Below are 14,685 nucleotides of genomic sequence, written 5' to 3'. Positions count from 1 at the left end.
AACACTGTTGTGGTGTACAAAATAGGTTTGCAACTAAAAATGATTTGTTTGCACTTTATGTGTGGGCGGGTTTTAAATTAAAGAATCAGTCAATCAGAAAATTATCATCTGAGTCAGCTCTATTGTGCATTTGTTTTTGTTTTTCCTGGTAACAGCTTTTACAACTCTGACATGCCCACAGGTCTAGTTTCCACAAACAGCAGGACGCTGCTGAAAGCAAACATGCTTTGATTAACCAGAGTGAGAAGAACGCTGGTGAACATAGTGCAGTATTTAGCAGCCTGAGAGATAACTGTATAGTGGACTTACTAACACATTCAATGCAAAACACTATGGGTAATAATGCTTCTATAGCTTGTTTCAGTTAAAAGAAAATCATTTGTGTTTATTTTATTTTAATATGTTATTTTTCTTTTGTTAGAGGTACTGAAAAGTACTCATCACAGCTGTCAGTGCTCAAACTTGCCCTCTCAGTAGTCTGCAGCTGAATTTCCAGTGACTCAATGCTGTAAATCCTCACATTTAAATGCTAAAACTCCTGAATGTGGGCATTACTTTAGCCACACTCACGTAATGGCTCTAAATTATTACCATAATTGATGTTTACCAATCTTCTGTCGATCGTTTACTTACTCAGCACTGCTGTTGAAATGAAGACTTTTCCCCCTCAAGAAGACATGAACGTGAATAAGTTTTGGGGAATAGAAGCAATGGGAATGCCACCTCAAAATGCTTCAGCCTTTCTCTGGAACTATTCTGCTTCTGACACATGTTCATGCTTGCATGTGTGACATAACTGCTGTCTGTGTTCATGCTGCTGGTGGGAGTGGGGTAAAGTGGATCTCGTGTATTGAAACCGAAGAGTGGCAGCTGCTCCAACGTCTGCTGGAGATGTTTTGCTTCATGTGGTCTGTGTGACACCGTGTCTCTGTGGGTTTAATAGTAGTCTCCGGTCCGTCTCTGGTTTCTGCATCTGGCTTTGTGGCAGTCAGAGGAATTTTTCCAGAGAATGTATTCTAAGAAAATGACATAAGAAAGCAAGTTCATTTGATGCCAAATTATAGTGTAATTTTTCTATTACAGTGCCTGGAAATTCAATTTGAATTAAGTTTATTCTTAATCTGCTGTCTCACAGAGTTTTCTCTGTCTTTGAATGCACAACAGGCCTTGGCTATGGGAGGATCCAAGAGCAAGTCCAAGGATGTAGGCCAGCGAACACGCAGCCTCGATGGCAACCTCAGCTCGGGTGGAGGGGCTGGCGGCCACCACCTCAACTCCACTCAACAGTCCTTAACACCAAACCGCAGCCCTACTATGGATGCAGGTCTCAGTGGGAATCAGTCAATGGCTAATACTGCAGAGCTAACGCTCTTTGGAGGAGTGGACAATAACAGTGTCACCTCTTCAAACTGCATAACGCGAGCAGGTGAGAACCTTCGCTGAGAGCTTTCAGTTTTACAGTTACCACCTTGTTGTGCTGGTTATTTAAACTGTACTTTATCAAAACCCACACTTTATCTTCTTACAGGAGGGGTGACGACCTTTGTGGCATTATACGATTATGAATCTCGAACAGCCACAGATCTGTCTTTTAGGAAGGGTGAACGGCTCCAGATAGTAAACAATACGTAAGGAAAACATTCACACTCCTTCTCTGTCGTCTTTTGCACCTTGATAAATTCAAGAATAGCTGAAGTTGTACAGTATAAAGGCATAAGTTATTGCTCACCATCTGGCTACTCTGCTCTCCAAAATTGATGTCACTTGTCTACTGAAGACTTCTGTTGTTACAGTCAAGTGAGACATTTCCTATTGCCTATACTGTTTTTTTTAAGTATGGGTTTGCTCTTTGACTCAATACCTATGCAGTGAACCATATAGTGTAGTCATGCACCCCCAGTGCTGCCTGCCCACTGACAAATTACTGACCAAGAAGGCAGTTTGGAACAATAGTGGATTATCATTGACCCGCTAAGCCAGAGATCTGGCCCATTAATGGGTCACGGATACTAAGAATCCTCGAACCAAGTCTAAGACTTGTTAATGTAAGTGTCAGATAGGCTTGTCCTAGTTTTCTGTTTGGTCAGATTCACTGGATTAGTAAAGCTATGCATAGTAGCCAATGGGCTTTTGTCAAGATCATATTCTGCCCTCTGCTTTTTTTTTCTCTCCCTGGCCTCATTACTGTGCCTCATTCAATACACAGTAGTTCAAGTAGTTTAGGTTCAGAGCTTTATCATATGTGCTGTGCTGAAGTCTGTTTGTTCTGCGTACTTTGCTATTCTGCCACTGCTCATAATATGCTCTCTGTATTTCTCCAACGCTCTTCTTTTTCACCATTTCACCTCTCTTTCCCATTTCTCCTTCACAAACCGTCACATTTTGATAGGAGGAAGGTGAACTGCAGGTTTGTGAAGCTTCTCTACAACTGTGTTTAAATCAACCACTTGTGAGCCTGTGTTCTTTGTATCACATGAAGCATATGTGAAACTGATGCCTCTGCCCCATAGCAGTTGGTCGAAAGCCTTGCAGCACTATCAATTGGAGGCAAATAATCAAAGCAAATAAACATATTGTTTTAAAATTCAACTTGTGAATATAGTGCTGCAAAGCTTCAGCAGCTCAACCCCTCGTAAAGTGTAGCATTCATGCACCATCAGCCTGCCTTTTGCAATATCCATATGATTCTATAATTACTAGGGATGGGAATCACATGAATATCATCCCCTGTTGTGATATGTCATGAGTACACTGACAGTAAACATCAGCATTTTTATTAAAGCGTGCAAATGGTCTAGATGGAGTCCCTTTGCCAGTTTGACTTACCAGAATCACTGCTTCATTTACCACAACTAATTATGGATCATATCAAATGAAAGAGGGTGAAGGGAACAGTTAACTCACATGTGTTGATGGAGAAGAAACTCTCAGAGGAGAAACTAGCCGGGGGAAAGCAAATCGGAGAACTAATTAACTGAACCGACACGTTATTATATAATAATATTAATTGAATAAGGATGATAATACATACCCACACTGACACCACAATGGTGTATATAATTGCTGCATTTCGTCATTTCAGGGATATCTTCTCACTTACAGATATCAGGATGTATTGTAGACGCATAGATCATGTTGCTCTGCTGCGCAGTAAATTATGATATTATCGTTTTGTTAGTTACAGCGATTCCCAACCCTAGTAATTGCATAACAGCAAAAGAACCTGGGCTGACATTCATCAAGCTTCTCCAAGAGCTGAGAGCTGAAATACTACAGCTATTGCAGCAGTTACTAAAATTGCAAAACAAACTCTATCCTTTCATTTATGGTCTGAGACACTTGATAAACAGCCCGAAAATTCACATTTGTGTTTTGGACTTGTGATGAGCCTTGGTAAAGCTGTGTGTTATCATTTCGTCTGTGCAGGGAAGGGGACTGGTGGCTGGCGCGCTCCCTGACCACTGGAGAGAGCGGTTATATCCCCAGCAATTATGTGGCTCCATCTGACTCCATCCAAGCAGAAGAGTAAACCCTTTTATTTTTCTCTCTCTCTCTCTCCCTCTCTCTCTCTCTCTCTCTCTTGATGTGACACTTATCTGTCTTTCACCAAGCGCATGGAAACATTAACCCTCAAACTTTGTGTTCTTTGGAGCTTTCAGCCTTATTACTTTTATTGTGAATTAGAAATTTGATCTTTAAGGAATAGTTTTACATTTTGGGAGGTCATTTCATTTCATTTTTTTGCTGATAGCTATGTAAAATTAGCACCAAAGCTACAGCGAGTTCACAACAGCTAGCCAGGTTCTTACTAAAAGTAGTGAAATACATGAACCTAACCATTTAAAAGGGACTACTGCTACATATTATGCCTCAAGTTTGAAGTAATGAGGTCAGTGCATGTGGAAAATAATACTTCAGCCAAAAGCTTAGGCTTCTAAATACTTGATTTCAGACAGTCTCTTATACTCTGTGCTCCGTGTAAAGGTGGATGTCCATTATATGGTCATATCAGGCACACGGTTCTGGCTGTGAGGGCAGAAGCACCACCAGATAGTGAAGTCCAAGAATGCTGGAAATGAGTGTCACAGGTCCCATTTAAAGCTCACTATGAGGCTACTAAAGTAGTAGTAACTTAGCAAAAGGACTAGAAAGAGCATAAAAATTGGGCTTGCTGGCAAGTGAACATTGTTACTATTTGACTGTATTTGCCTCTGTTACCAGTCTTTCAGGTAAGCTAAACTAAGTGAGTGTCTTTGTAATGTAATACTGACGTGATCTTGGGCTTGATGCTGGGATGAAAGTCAATACATCGAAATCTTAAACTATCCATTTAACTCGCTGTAGTTCATAAACCACTTTCTCTGCTAAACCTCTCATGCTAACCTGCTTGCTTACAATAAAACTCACAAACTAACTTTTTGTAACAACTTCGTTTCTCACCTTTGCCTCTTTCTCCATCAGTCATCTCAAACTGGCTCTAGAGTCCAGGTAAGCAGCTGTTGCACTGTAGGCACTAGTATGCACTGCATCTGGAATAACCTAAACCTTCTGAGACTATAAGCGAGTTCAGCCTCGATTTCCCATTCCCTCTCTTTCTCCCACTCATATCTCCTTCCCCTCACCAATCTGCTCCCTTGTGTCCCATGTGTTGTGTCTTGACCTCAACCAGGTGGTACTTTGGCAAAATCACACGCCGCGATTCTGAGAGGCTGCTGCTGAGTTTAGAGAACAGGAGAGGGACTTTCCTGGTGCGAGAGAGTGAAACCACCAAGGGTAAGTTGAATCACAACTGGAATACGGTGAAGTATCTGAATGCCTTACTTAATTTGTTCTCTAATCAGAAACTCCCTGTAACTACTATTTTGGCACTGATTATCAGACTGTTTGTCAAATATATCTAGTCTTGGTTGTAAAGTAGCTCTAAAAATGAAAGGTGTGCCGGCATCTACAACATTACTTTCCTTATTTGCCCTCCATCGTATTTAAACATCACCTAGATATCCTTTTTAGATTTTCTAAAGTGTAGTTTGTGTACAAACTGATCCCTTTAATCCGTTAAAAAACTTTGAACAAACAAAAAACATTATTGCTTCTGGAAATTGTAAGAAACCTATAAAGGATAATTCACCACAAGCAAGGATCAAGAGATCATGTGTTATCCTACTGATTTAGCTGATCTTCCCACTAACTCATCCACAACACAGAGTTTTAAAGATGGCATACAACACACAGTGAGGCAGGGATATGATTTGCATGTAGGTATACATCAGTGTCGGATTGTTTTGTTTTTTTAATATATTGTGAATAAAAGGGTACTGAACTGAAAACACAGATGCATACAATATTAATATTTAATGTGCTGTATGGGAGTTTCTGATTGGAGCTCTATTGTAGGTGGAAACACCATCAACATCTGTTAGTTTACAGTGCAGTTTTTCCAGTTTTTAGTCATACAATAAGTAGTTGAGGTGTTTCAGGCATGCAAGCTGTGTACATGTACTTTTTGTTAAGACAAGGAAAAACAGTGAAAAGCTTGCCTGCATTTTTTTAGGATCTGTGATTGTTTTTCTGATTTTAAAAAAGTGTTTTTTCAAACCACACTCATCCCTATTGAACAAAACTACTCCTGAATCAATGACTTCTGATATCCTTCAAACACCAGCCTTCGGGTTTCTCACAAGTTTTCCTTTACGACAGAGTATGAGAAAGTAAAATTGTAAATGTAAAACTTTTAGGGCCTGGGCATGTAGATTTAAATTTTTTAAACCAGTCTACCCGGGGAACTTTTTTAAAATCCCAGAAACACAGTGTGCAGTTATTTTTACACCTCTTCGTGTATCTTTCTATGAACTTGTAAAATGTTCAGATTTCAAAATGAATTTTCTGTTCTGTGACATATCAGACTAAAAAGGCACCGAGGAGAAGAAAGCAGATTCTTTCTACAGTAAGGCAAGCCTCCCTGCTGCTCACTGTGCTCCCCGCTGTGCCGTGTCAGTCATGTGGCAACGTGGGTACAGAAGAGAAACAAATCAGGCAGATGGGAAAAGGTTGGATGTGATGCCTGTGGGACTCAGTGTAGAGAGATGGTTCTGATAGGCAGCTACTCTGATGCTGCTGCTGCTGCTGCAGCAGTAAAACAGTCTCTTCGGGCTCAGTCAGTTCTGTGTGTATGTCGCGTGTACACACTGGTACATTACAGGATTACTGTTATGGAGCGGATATATGGAATCTGGATAGACTGAGAAAAGATTGAAGGTAGGGAGAGATAGGCAGAAGGGGAGTAGGTGGGTGAGCAGGAGCAGAGGCGAAATACTGGGTGAGTGAGCGAGACAGAATTAGGTCATTGTGGAGCTGAGGCTGTACAACCACAGGCCATATTGCCCAGTTCAAAAATAAAGAGAAAGGCTAGGCATTGCCTTGGGCCAATCTGTGATTCAGACTGGTTCTTGGTTGACCAGCACTGCCCTCTGGTGTTGCAATGAACACACTGCCCACAAAAATGGACTCCAATTACTCTTCATTCTGTTTGTCAAATGTTCTGTTACTTTCCACCAGGTGATTTAAAAGAAAGAACACAGATTTAACATCATTCAAGCCATCAGTGCTATCAATGTCTTTGCTTCTTTGTATTAATTTGTTATCATTTTCCCCCAGGTGCCTACTGTCTGTCTGTATTGGATTATGACAACACAAAAGGGTTAAATGTGAAGCACTACAAGATCAGGAAGCTGGACAGTGGAGGCTTCTACATCACATCACGCACCCAGTTCAACTCCCTACAGCAGCTTGTCAATCATTACCGCAGTGAGTTCAGTGCAGACAAAATGCTTTTTAGCTTCCCCTCCCTAACAGAGTCATTAGTAATTACACAAGTGAGCAAAGCAGCTCTAATATTCATTCACTTATTCTTTTAGTTAAACCTTTCCTGTGTTTCCTGCCCATTATCTGCTTTACCACTGACCAGCCTCACCATCTTCCCTCCCCAGAGCATGCTGATGGATTGTGTCACAGCCTAACAGACATATGTCCTGTACTGAAGCCTCAGACTCAGGGCTTAGCAAAGGACGCCTGGGAGATCCCGAGAGAGTCTCTCCGTCTTGACATAAAGCTTGGACAGGGCTGCTTCGGAGAAGTCTGGATGGGTAAGTCGTGCTTTATTCCTTGAATGGATCTTCAGTTATTTTCTCTGGTCACAGCTATTGACCAGAGAAAGTGCATAAAATATTTTAGCCCTGCGTGACTGAAAAATTGCACAGCTATAACTGTTACTGTTGTAACTGATAGCTGATTCTGATTAGAATATTATTGTATGATCACTGTTGATGTGCAAACAAGATGAAGCCAGTGAAAATAAAATGCCAAACGTTTTAGAAATTTGGCCAATATGCCCTTTAGATAACTTCTGGAACATTTTCAGTGTGGCTGCTTTTTTCAAATTGTTCAGTAGATCTTCGTTTCTGTCGCTTTGCATTTTTTCCACTGCAGTGTGCAATGAATCTCCTCCAGTGTATGAAAACAATGACCTGTCAGTTAGAATTTCATTTTGGAAACGTGGGTGAACTGACAGGGAGGCAAATTAAGTGTAATGGAGGTTGGTGCTGGTGCGACCACAAAGCTCTTGTGTTTTCAGGCACACCCAGGTATGTTCAGGTCATACCTGCTGACTGTCCTCCCACAAATGTCTCAAGGCATAACAGTAGAAATCAGCAATCATTTGTCTTTCCCTTTGGGGCAAATTCATAGTGAAAAAACAGTAGTCTCTCAGTAATTAGTCAGAGCTTGAGCTCTGACTAATTACTGGAAACTAGTAATTAGTTTTTAAGCAGAAATGTTTTGTTGTCAGAAAAGGATGGTCATGGAGCAACATTTAAAAAAGCAACCATATACAAGACTGTCCAGAGGTGCATTAGAAAATTATTTTAAAGCTTAAATGACTTCAGTTTTAATGGGGGAAAGCTGGAGTTGAGTTGTTTAAGTTCTAACAATCAATACTAATGTTATACTAATAACATTTGTTTTCAATCAGGAACATGGAACGGTACAACGCAGGTGGCTATCAAGACCCTGAAGCCCGGCACCATGTCCCCGGAGGCCTTCCTGCAGGAGGCTCAGGTCATGAAGAAACTGAGACACGAAAAGCTGGTTCAGCTTTACGCTGTGGTGTCTGAGGAGCCGATTTACATCGTCACAGAGTACATGGGCCAAGGTCAGCGTGGGGTCCTCACTCTGTCACATTTAAATATTTTCAGAGTACATTTTTTCATTTGTAAATATAAATAATAATAATGAAAATGTGTAGTACTTAAAATATTATTTGATTATGACTCATCAAAATCATATTTCTAAGTCTAATTAAAAGATGAACACGTCTTAAAAAAGGCGATGTGATTAAGCAGAAACAGCCAAAAATTGAGTTAAACTATGATGTGTTTACAACCTGGGAAAAAAGAAAGTTCTAGACAATGAATTTATTTATAAATAAACCTCATTTATGCATACATTTTTTCAAAATTTAAAATGAATTTCATAGGTTCAGTGGTGATTAACTTATTCTAATCTGCACTAACAGGTAGCCTACTGGACTCTCTGAAAGGGGAGATGGGTAAGATGCTTCGCCTTCCCCAGCTGGTGGACATGGCTGCACAGGTCAGTGCAAATAACATCACGTTTTATTATTTAATTGTTTGTTGCTTTTTTGTTGTAAAACAGAGATTTGCTCCTTTCTCAGATTGCTTCAGGGATGGCTTATGTCGAGAGGATGAACTATGTGCACCGTGATCTAAGAGCTGCTAACATCCTGGTGGGAGATAACCTGGTTTGCAAAGTGGCTGACTTTGGTTTGGCTCGCCTCATAGAGGATAACGAATATACTGCCAGGCAAGGTAAAAGTATAAAAGGGTAAAAAAGACAGCATTTATTTTATCATGCTGTTTTTTCATGTGACACAGTAGCCTTTCTCTCAGTTTTTCTAACACCAGGCCGAATATAGAGTATTTCAAAGGCATCACATATCTATTTGGATTTTGTTCCTTCCTTTTGTGTAAGGAATCAGTGATTTTGTGATGTTCACAGCTGTTGAACAGCCTGTTTACAATGGTCTAATTTCAGCCTCTTGATAAACTTGTTCTCTTGCAGGTGCCAAGTTTCCCATCAAGTGGACGGCTCCTGAGGCTGCGCTGTATGGCCGCTTTACCATTAAATCAGATGTATGGTCATTTGGGATCCTACTGACTGAACTGGCTACTAAAGGCCGAGTCCCATACCCAGGCAAGTATTGATAATTTTGTTTAAGCCTTTATTATGGTTGAAGGAATTTTAACCTCAAAACTTAATGCTTAAAGGAAATGTATGTTTATTTTTTCCCTATGAGAGACTAGATAATGCATAAAAAATCAATCCTAAAGGTCATTTGAGATCTAAAACAACTGGTGGACAGATAATCCCAGATAATAAACCCATAGTATGTGTCTGTCCCCTTTGGAGGTTGTTCTGAGGATCATTAACCCACTATTGGTCATGTGACCTGGATGACTCAGAACCTACACAGACTGTGCATTTCCTAAATTTGGTAACTGTAACATTTTTGGCTTTTCAAAAATATTCACAACCCCTTTTTTAAAAAAAGGTCATCCTGTTTTTAGTAACTCTCAGGAGTCCTTCTGTTTTTGAAGTATGTCAGTTTTTGCTGAAGGACCAGCCACAGCTTTCAAAATGCTGTTAAAGAATGGGGAAAGAATGGGGAAAGCCTGCATTTGTTTATGATGTGATTGAATTCATATGTGGGTTATATCCGAGGCCTTTGTTGACTATCTAGTCAGAATGGAAAACTCCCACTAGCTCATCCTTAATAGTACTAGCCCTAACCAGATTCCTGAAAGTGGTCATCTGCATCAGTTAGCCCACCTACCATGTCCATCAAGAGTCACTCTTAGTTTATATTTATTTTTATTTATTTATTTTTTTGGCTTGATCCTAATGCTTCATTGTATCAATCTTATTGTTTTTGGTTGTCTTTCTGGAATATCATGGCACTAAATAATAATGGGTTTCTGATAGTTTTGTGTGTGTGTCTGTGTTTTTGTAATAAATGGGAAAGACTGTAGAGTTTGGCTGCTTCAAAATAAAAATAAAAAATGTAACCACTAGGGGGCATCAGTTAGCATGCACTCAGAAAGGTTTCTGACTGAGTGACCTGAAGGATTTGCAAGACAGCCATAATAAGAGCTGGTTGACTTCTCTAAATACTCTGTGACGATCATACAAATGTGAAAAAGTTCTTTAAGTAAAAATTTTGGCCTATATTTCGATAATCCAGTTTGGATTACATGTGTCTTAAGGGTAAGTGCTGCTGTAATGTCAGCCCTTGGGATTTTTATTAATAACTTAGTGAAAGTAACTGAATCAACTGAAAATAATTGTAAAATATGCATAAAAATAATAAAAAGATCAGAATACACACTTACCTAATAATTCTGTATTCTGTGTATAGCATAAAGATGTCTTACTTAGTACTCCAACTATGGATATAGCTTTTCAGCCGCATACCTTTCATAATGCTTTATTTTCTCTACCAGGTATGGTGAACCGGGAGGTGTTAGACCAGGTGGAGCGTGGTTATAGGATGCCGTGTCCAACAGAGTGCCCAGAATCCCTTCATGAGCTGATGCTGAGCTGCTGGAGGAAGGAACCTGAGGAGAGGCCAACTTTCGAGTACCTGCAGGGCTTCCTGGAGGATTACTTTACCTCCACAGAGCCTCAGTACCAGCCAGGAGAGAACCTGTAACCAAGCTGGCAACATATCTGTGCACACAGTGTGGATGTGCATAACTGAGCATGTGCATCGTCTTTAAAGTGCATGGATAATTGTGTGTGGGCGGTGGGGGTTTTTGGGGGGGTTTTTTGTCTGATGGGGCAAAGAATTGACACATATTTGGGTACAATCATTGATTCTGAGTGACATCAAACCAATCAGCAAAATCCAGTCTTTCCAAAGTCTCTCCAACATGTCCAGTTTGAGAGACTGTTTTCAATGTATGGTATTATTTTTCAACAACCCAAACAGGCAAAGAGGTGTGTCTGCCTTTTATGTGTTTGTAAGGTGTCCTAATAAGCCTTCCTTGTGGGTTCTTCCTATGTTATTTCTCCTGACTGATCTCATAATTATCACCATCAATAACACAACATGACCTACAAGACAGCATATCAGTCACACATGGGTGGGTGTCCACAGAATTAAGTTTATTGGTTACAACAGGATGTCTTTTTTTGCCACATTTTCTTTGGGATCCCCTTCGAAACACACGCTCAGACGCCGTCTTCCATTTTTCTGCTCAAGAAGCACCTATGTGGTACCAACATCAAATTTTAAGATATTATCGATCTTTTCAAAGAAATTTTTGCTACTATACCTGGATCAACTGGAAATTTTCCACGATAATACTTCAGTTTTTAGCACCACACTTCCCCTGTGCAACATTGAGGCTTGTTTCTGGATTGCTGTAAGATTTTGTGATGTGAAAGTGATGTGAAAGTCTCTTTCACCAGCTGGACTAATTGAGTTATTGCTGTGACCAACATACAGCTCAACGCAAAGAAGAAAAGAGGCCGTCTCTGTCTCTATTTGCTAATTGTGACTTTTCTTAATCTATAAAGATAAATGGCTACTGATCACTAAAGATCATCTCAGGATGGAGAAAACAAGAATTCTTCTGTGAGGATTTTTGTGCCAATGAAAAATGTCTTTTTTACTCTCTTCTACTGTGTAAAAGTGTATTTTAATACTCTGGACTTTTCTTATAATGAAGCTTGTGTTATCTAAACAGAGGTTATGCTGTTCTGTTCTTCTAAAGGATAATCCACTGTTTGTGAGATCCCGCATCTGTGTACACTTTTGGATCACCAGCATGCATTTTAATCTAGATTTACTTTCAAGCATTCGCGTTAAAATCAGGTGAATGTCCCCGCTCAGTTCTCAACTTCATGGATATGAAGACTATTTTTAACCAGCAGTAGTATTTCACTAATGAGTGCAAGTTTTAGGACAATGTTACACTGGAGATATTGTCATTGTGTTCTTATTGAATATGATAAATGAGCAGCAGTATGGTTATGCCTCCCTGATGCCTGTAGGAGGCAGACTACAAAGCTTTCCCGTGAACACGGTGGCAGGTATAGCAAAAAGAATTGGCTTCTTGAAACCTAATTGTAAATATTCTTAATGATAATATTTGTATATATCTTTATAATTTATTACTTTAAAGAATAACCCAATTGTTAATTTTTCTTTCTGGTACTTTTCTGGGTTACATAACATCTTACAGTATAAGATTAATCATTGTTGCAACACTTCTGAGCACAGGTATGTTTCTTTGTGCACGTATTTCTGTGAAACCTTTCTCAGTTGAACATTAACGTGCCAGTTGTTTCTCGCCACATACTGATAATCTACCAGCATCAATGCTTCCCATAATACAATCAATACCACAATGTTTACATCGTGATGACCTTTAGATCATTTTGATGCTGCTATAGAGGCTGAGAAATTAGCAGGTAATCACGTGTCATTCTTGTCAGACATATTGCTTTTATGGATCTGTTCGACAGTGTTGTGCTGCCACCTTCTGTTGTTCCTTGAGTGGGCTCTCCAGCCGGGAATTCCCAAAGCACTACTGGTTAAGACTGAGTAACTCCACACAAAAAGATGATGCAGCTGCCATGAATAGGAGCTTGATATCTGTGTTACATCTGCTGTGTTGCACGGATAAAGAATGCAATGGCCTGCAGGTATAGTTGGGTTGTTTGCATTATTCCCTTTTCCTGCTGTCTCATTGAATGTTTGAGCAAAAATATGGATAAAGTGCATGAAAAAGATCATATAGTCAGTATGCAGCCTTGCTAATAAGCCAAGGACATTTCCTGTGGGGTTCTGTGGGTCTCCTTTCTGGCTATGCAGATATTTTTTAAATCAGTGATATTCCTATATATATACTCTTTTTCTACTGTATCCAATGGGAATTTTCACATAAATAACTCTTTGTTAAATCCTACTGATTACTGTTCAAATTTGAATAAAATTTGTATACTGCCTATGACGCGTGCTCTTGTTTATTAACTGAACAAATGCTTCTTTAAAAAAGAAAGAAAAACATACCCACACAAAGCAGTAATGTACACAAAATACTTGATTATCCTGTTCTAAGACACAAAGATAATCTTCCATTGACCTCGAAAAAGATTTGAAAGCATATTTATAGCGACATGCAACGAACAGTAGTGTCAAAAAATTTTTTTTATCTACATATAAATAGTCTAATTACAAGACTTTTGCATAGTCTTTATTTCTTTTCCAAGGAGTCACAATTTTTCTTAATTTTTGAAAGTGCTTTTAAGCAATAGTTCTTCAGGAATCTGAGGGTCTTTCAAAGTTTTTCTCTGCATATATTGTCTGGTTTTTCACTCATTTTCAGTCTAGTCCTTGTACCTGAATATTTTAAGAGGAATGTTTTTTTGTTTATTGTGCCACTTAACAATGAGCTGAATCATTCAAGCCTAAAAAAGACACCTAACTCACAGGATGAACCGGTATTATATCTACACATAACAACTTGAGAGTGAACCAATTTTAAATTGTATCTTTAGGCATTTTGTTACTATCTGCCTGTCACAAGAGCATGTAACCTGTTCCCATTTGTTTAATTGACTCAATGAAAAGATACCAAAGATAATACAGTTTGACAGACATGAATTGTATTTTTTGAACCAGCAATGTGATTCTTGAAGAGTTTTAGCGAAAAACTTGGCATATATCAGTATGGTGTACTGTCTTTACAAAAGGTGAACAGTATCTAAAGGTCATGTCCTCAAGAAATCGGAAAAATCCCAGCAAAGAACTGACACTGGACCTGAGATATGCATTTGGCCCTTCAGTGGTTCCATCTACTGTCCACTGAATCCTCATCAAAAATGGGTCTGGTGAAGGATGGCTCTGAAGAAGAGAGCCGTCCTACAGCCATCTGTAAAACATGTTTTAGAGATGCATTTCAACCAGTGGTGTTGGGGATCTTCTCAAAATTGTCGGAATTGTTGGAAATATAAATGCAATGTCATCTGGTCTGATTGGCAGTGGCTTCATTGTTTCAGCTGGAAAATGATCCCAAACCTGGACACAACAACAAATAATGGAGGATTATTAGCCTTTGATTGGCCTCCAAAGAGCTCAGACCTCAACACTACTGAAGTACTAGGGTGTCATCTTGATAGACAACAAAACAAACGGAAGCATCCATTTATGAGCTTTGAATATCCTTCAAAAGCCAAGAGAATTATTCCTAATGACTACTTAAAGAAACTACAAGAAAGCTTGCCTGAGAGAGTTCAGGAGTGTTAAAGAATAAAGGTGGTCATACTAAATACCAAACGAGTCTATCACAGTGCACCATGGACAGGTCGCCAGTCAGATGTAGGGCTAACACATAGAGTCAAATAATTAAGTAAAATAATTTGATAGATATAGCACAAAAAGCTTCTTTCGCCTGCTCCCGTATGAATACGCATATTTCAAATATACGCCGGGTGCCCTTCCTGTCGCAGTCTCCAAGGCCTATGTCTCTTTCCGGTCTCATTCCAGGGATGTTTAGAGTATTTTATATATGGGGGACTATGTAGCCTACATTATCCGTGCCATTA

The 14,685-nt window shown here is 39.4% G+C and overlaps 1 protein-coding gene across 6 annotated transcripts in view; it reads left to right on the top strand.

The window, feature by feature from the left end:
* src (v-src avian sarcoma (Schmidt-Ruppin A-2) viral oncogene homolog) overlaps window positions 1–13,086 on the top strand; it is a 31,418-nt gene extending 18,332 nt beyond the window's left edge. For 3 of the 6 annotated variants that reach the window (XM_019349824.2, XM_005448368.4, XM_005448369.4), the window contains 13 exons: window positions 1,165–1,426; window positions 1,529–1,628; window positions 2,390–2,407; window positions 3,427–3,525; window positions 4,462–4,488; window positions 4,670–4,773; window positions 6,655–6,804; window positions 6,987–7,142; window positions 8,027–8,206; window positions 8,570–8,646; window positions 8,729–8,882; window positions 9,136–9,267; window positions 10,575–13,086. In XM_019349824.2, the coding sequence (XP_019205369.1) occupies window positions 1,174–1,426; window positions 1,529–1,628; window positions 2,390–2,407; window positions 3,427–3,525; window positions 4,462–4,488; window positions 4,670–4,773; window positions 6,655–6,804; window positions 6,987–7,142; window positions 8,027–8,206; window positions 8,570–8,646; window positions 8,729–8,882; window positions 9,136–9,267; window positions 10,575–10,783 (1,659 nt within the window). In that variant the 5' untranslated portion in view covers window positions 1,165–1,173 and the 3' untranslated portion in view covers window positions 10,784–13,086. The remainder of the gene's footprint in view (window positions 1–1,164; window positions 1,427–1,528; window positions 1,629–2,389; window positions 2,408–3,426; window positions 3,526–4,461; window positions 4,489–4,669; window positions 4,774–6,654; window positions 6,805–6,986; window positions 7,143–8,026; window positions 8,207–8,569; window positions 8,647–8,728; window positions 8,883–9,135; window positions 9,268–10,574) is intronic. The other 3 variants (XM_005448370.4, XM_005448371.4, XM_003438924.5) reach the window with 3 other exon arrangements.
* The last annotated feature ends 1,599 nt before the right edge of the window (window positions 13,087–14,685 follow it).

Source organism: Oreochromis niloticus, linkage group LG20 (assembly GCF_001858045.2).
Source record: "Oreochromis niloticus isolate F11D_XX linkage group LG20, O_niloticus_UMD_NMBU, whole genome shotgun sequence".
In the NCBI taxonomy this organism is placed as follows: domain Eukaryota; kingdom Metazoa; phylum Chordata; class Actinopteri; order Cichliformes; family Cichlidae; genus Oreochromis; species Oreochromis niloticus.
Note: the sequence above shows the minus strand (reverse complement) of the source record. Positions and strands in the feature narration are given on the sequence as shown.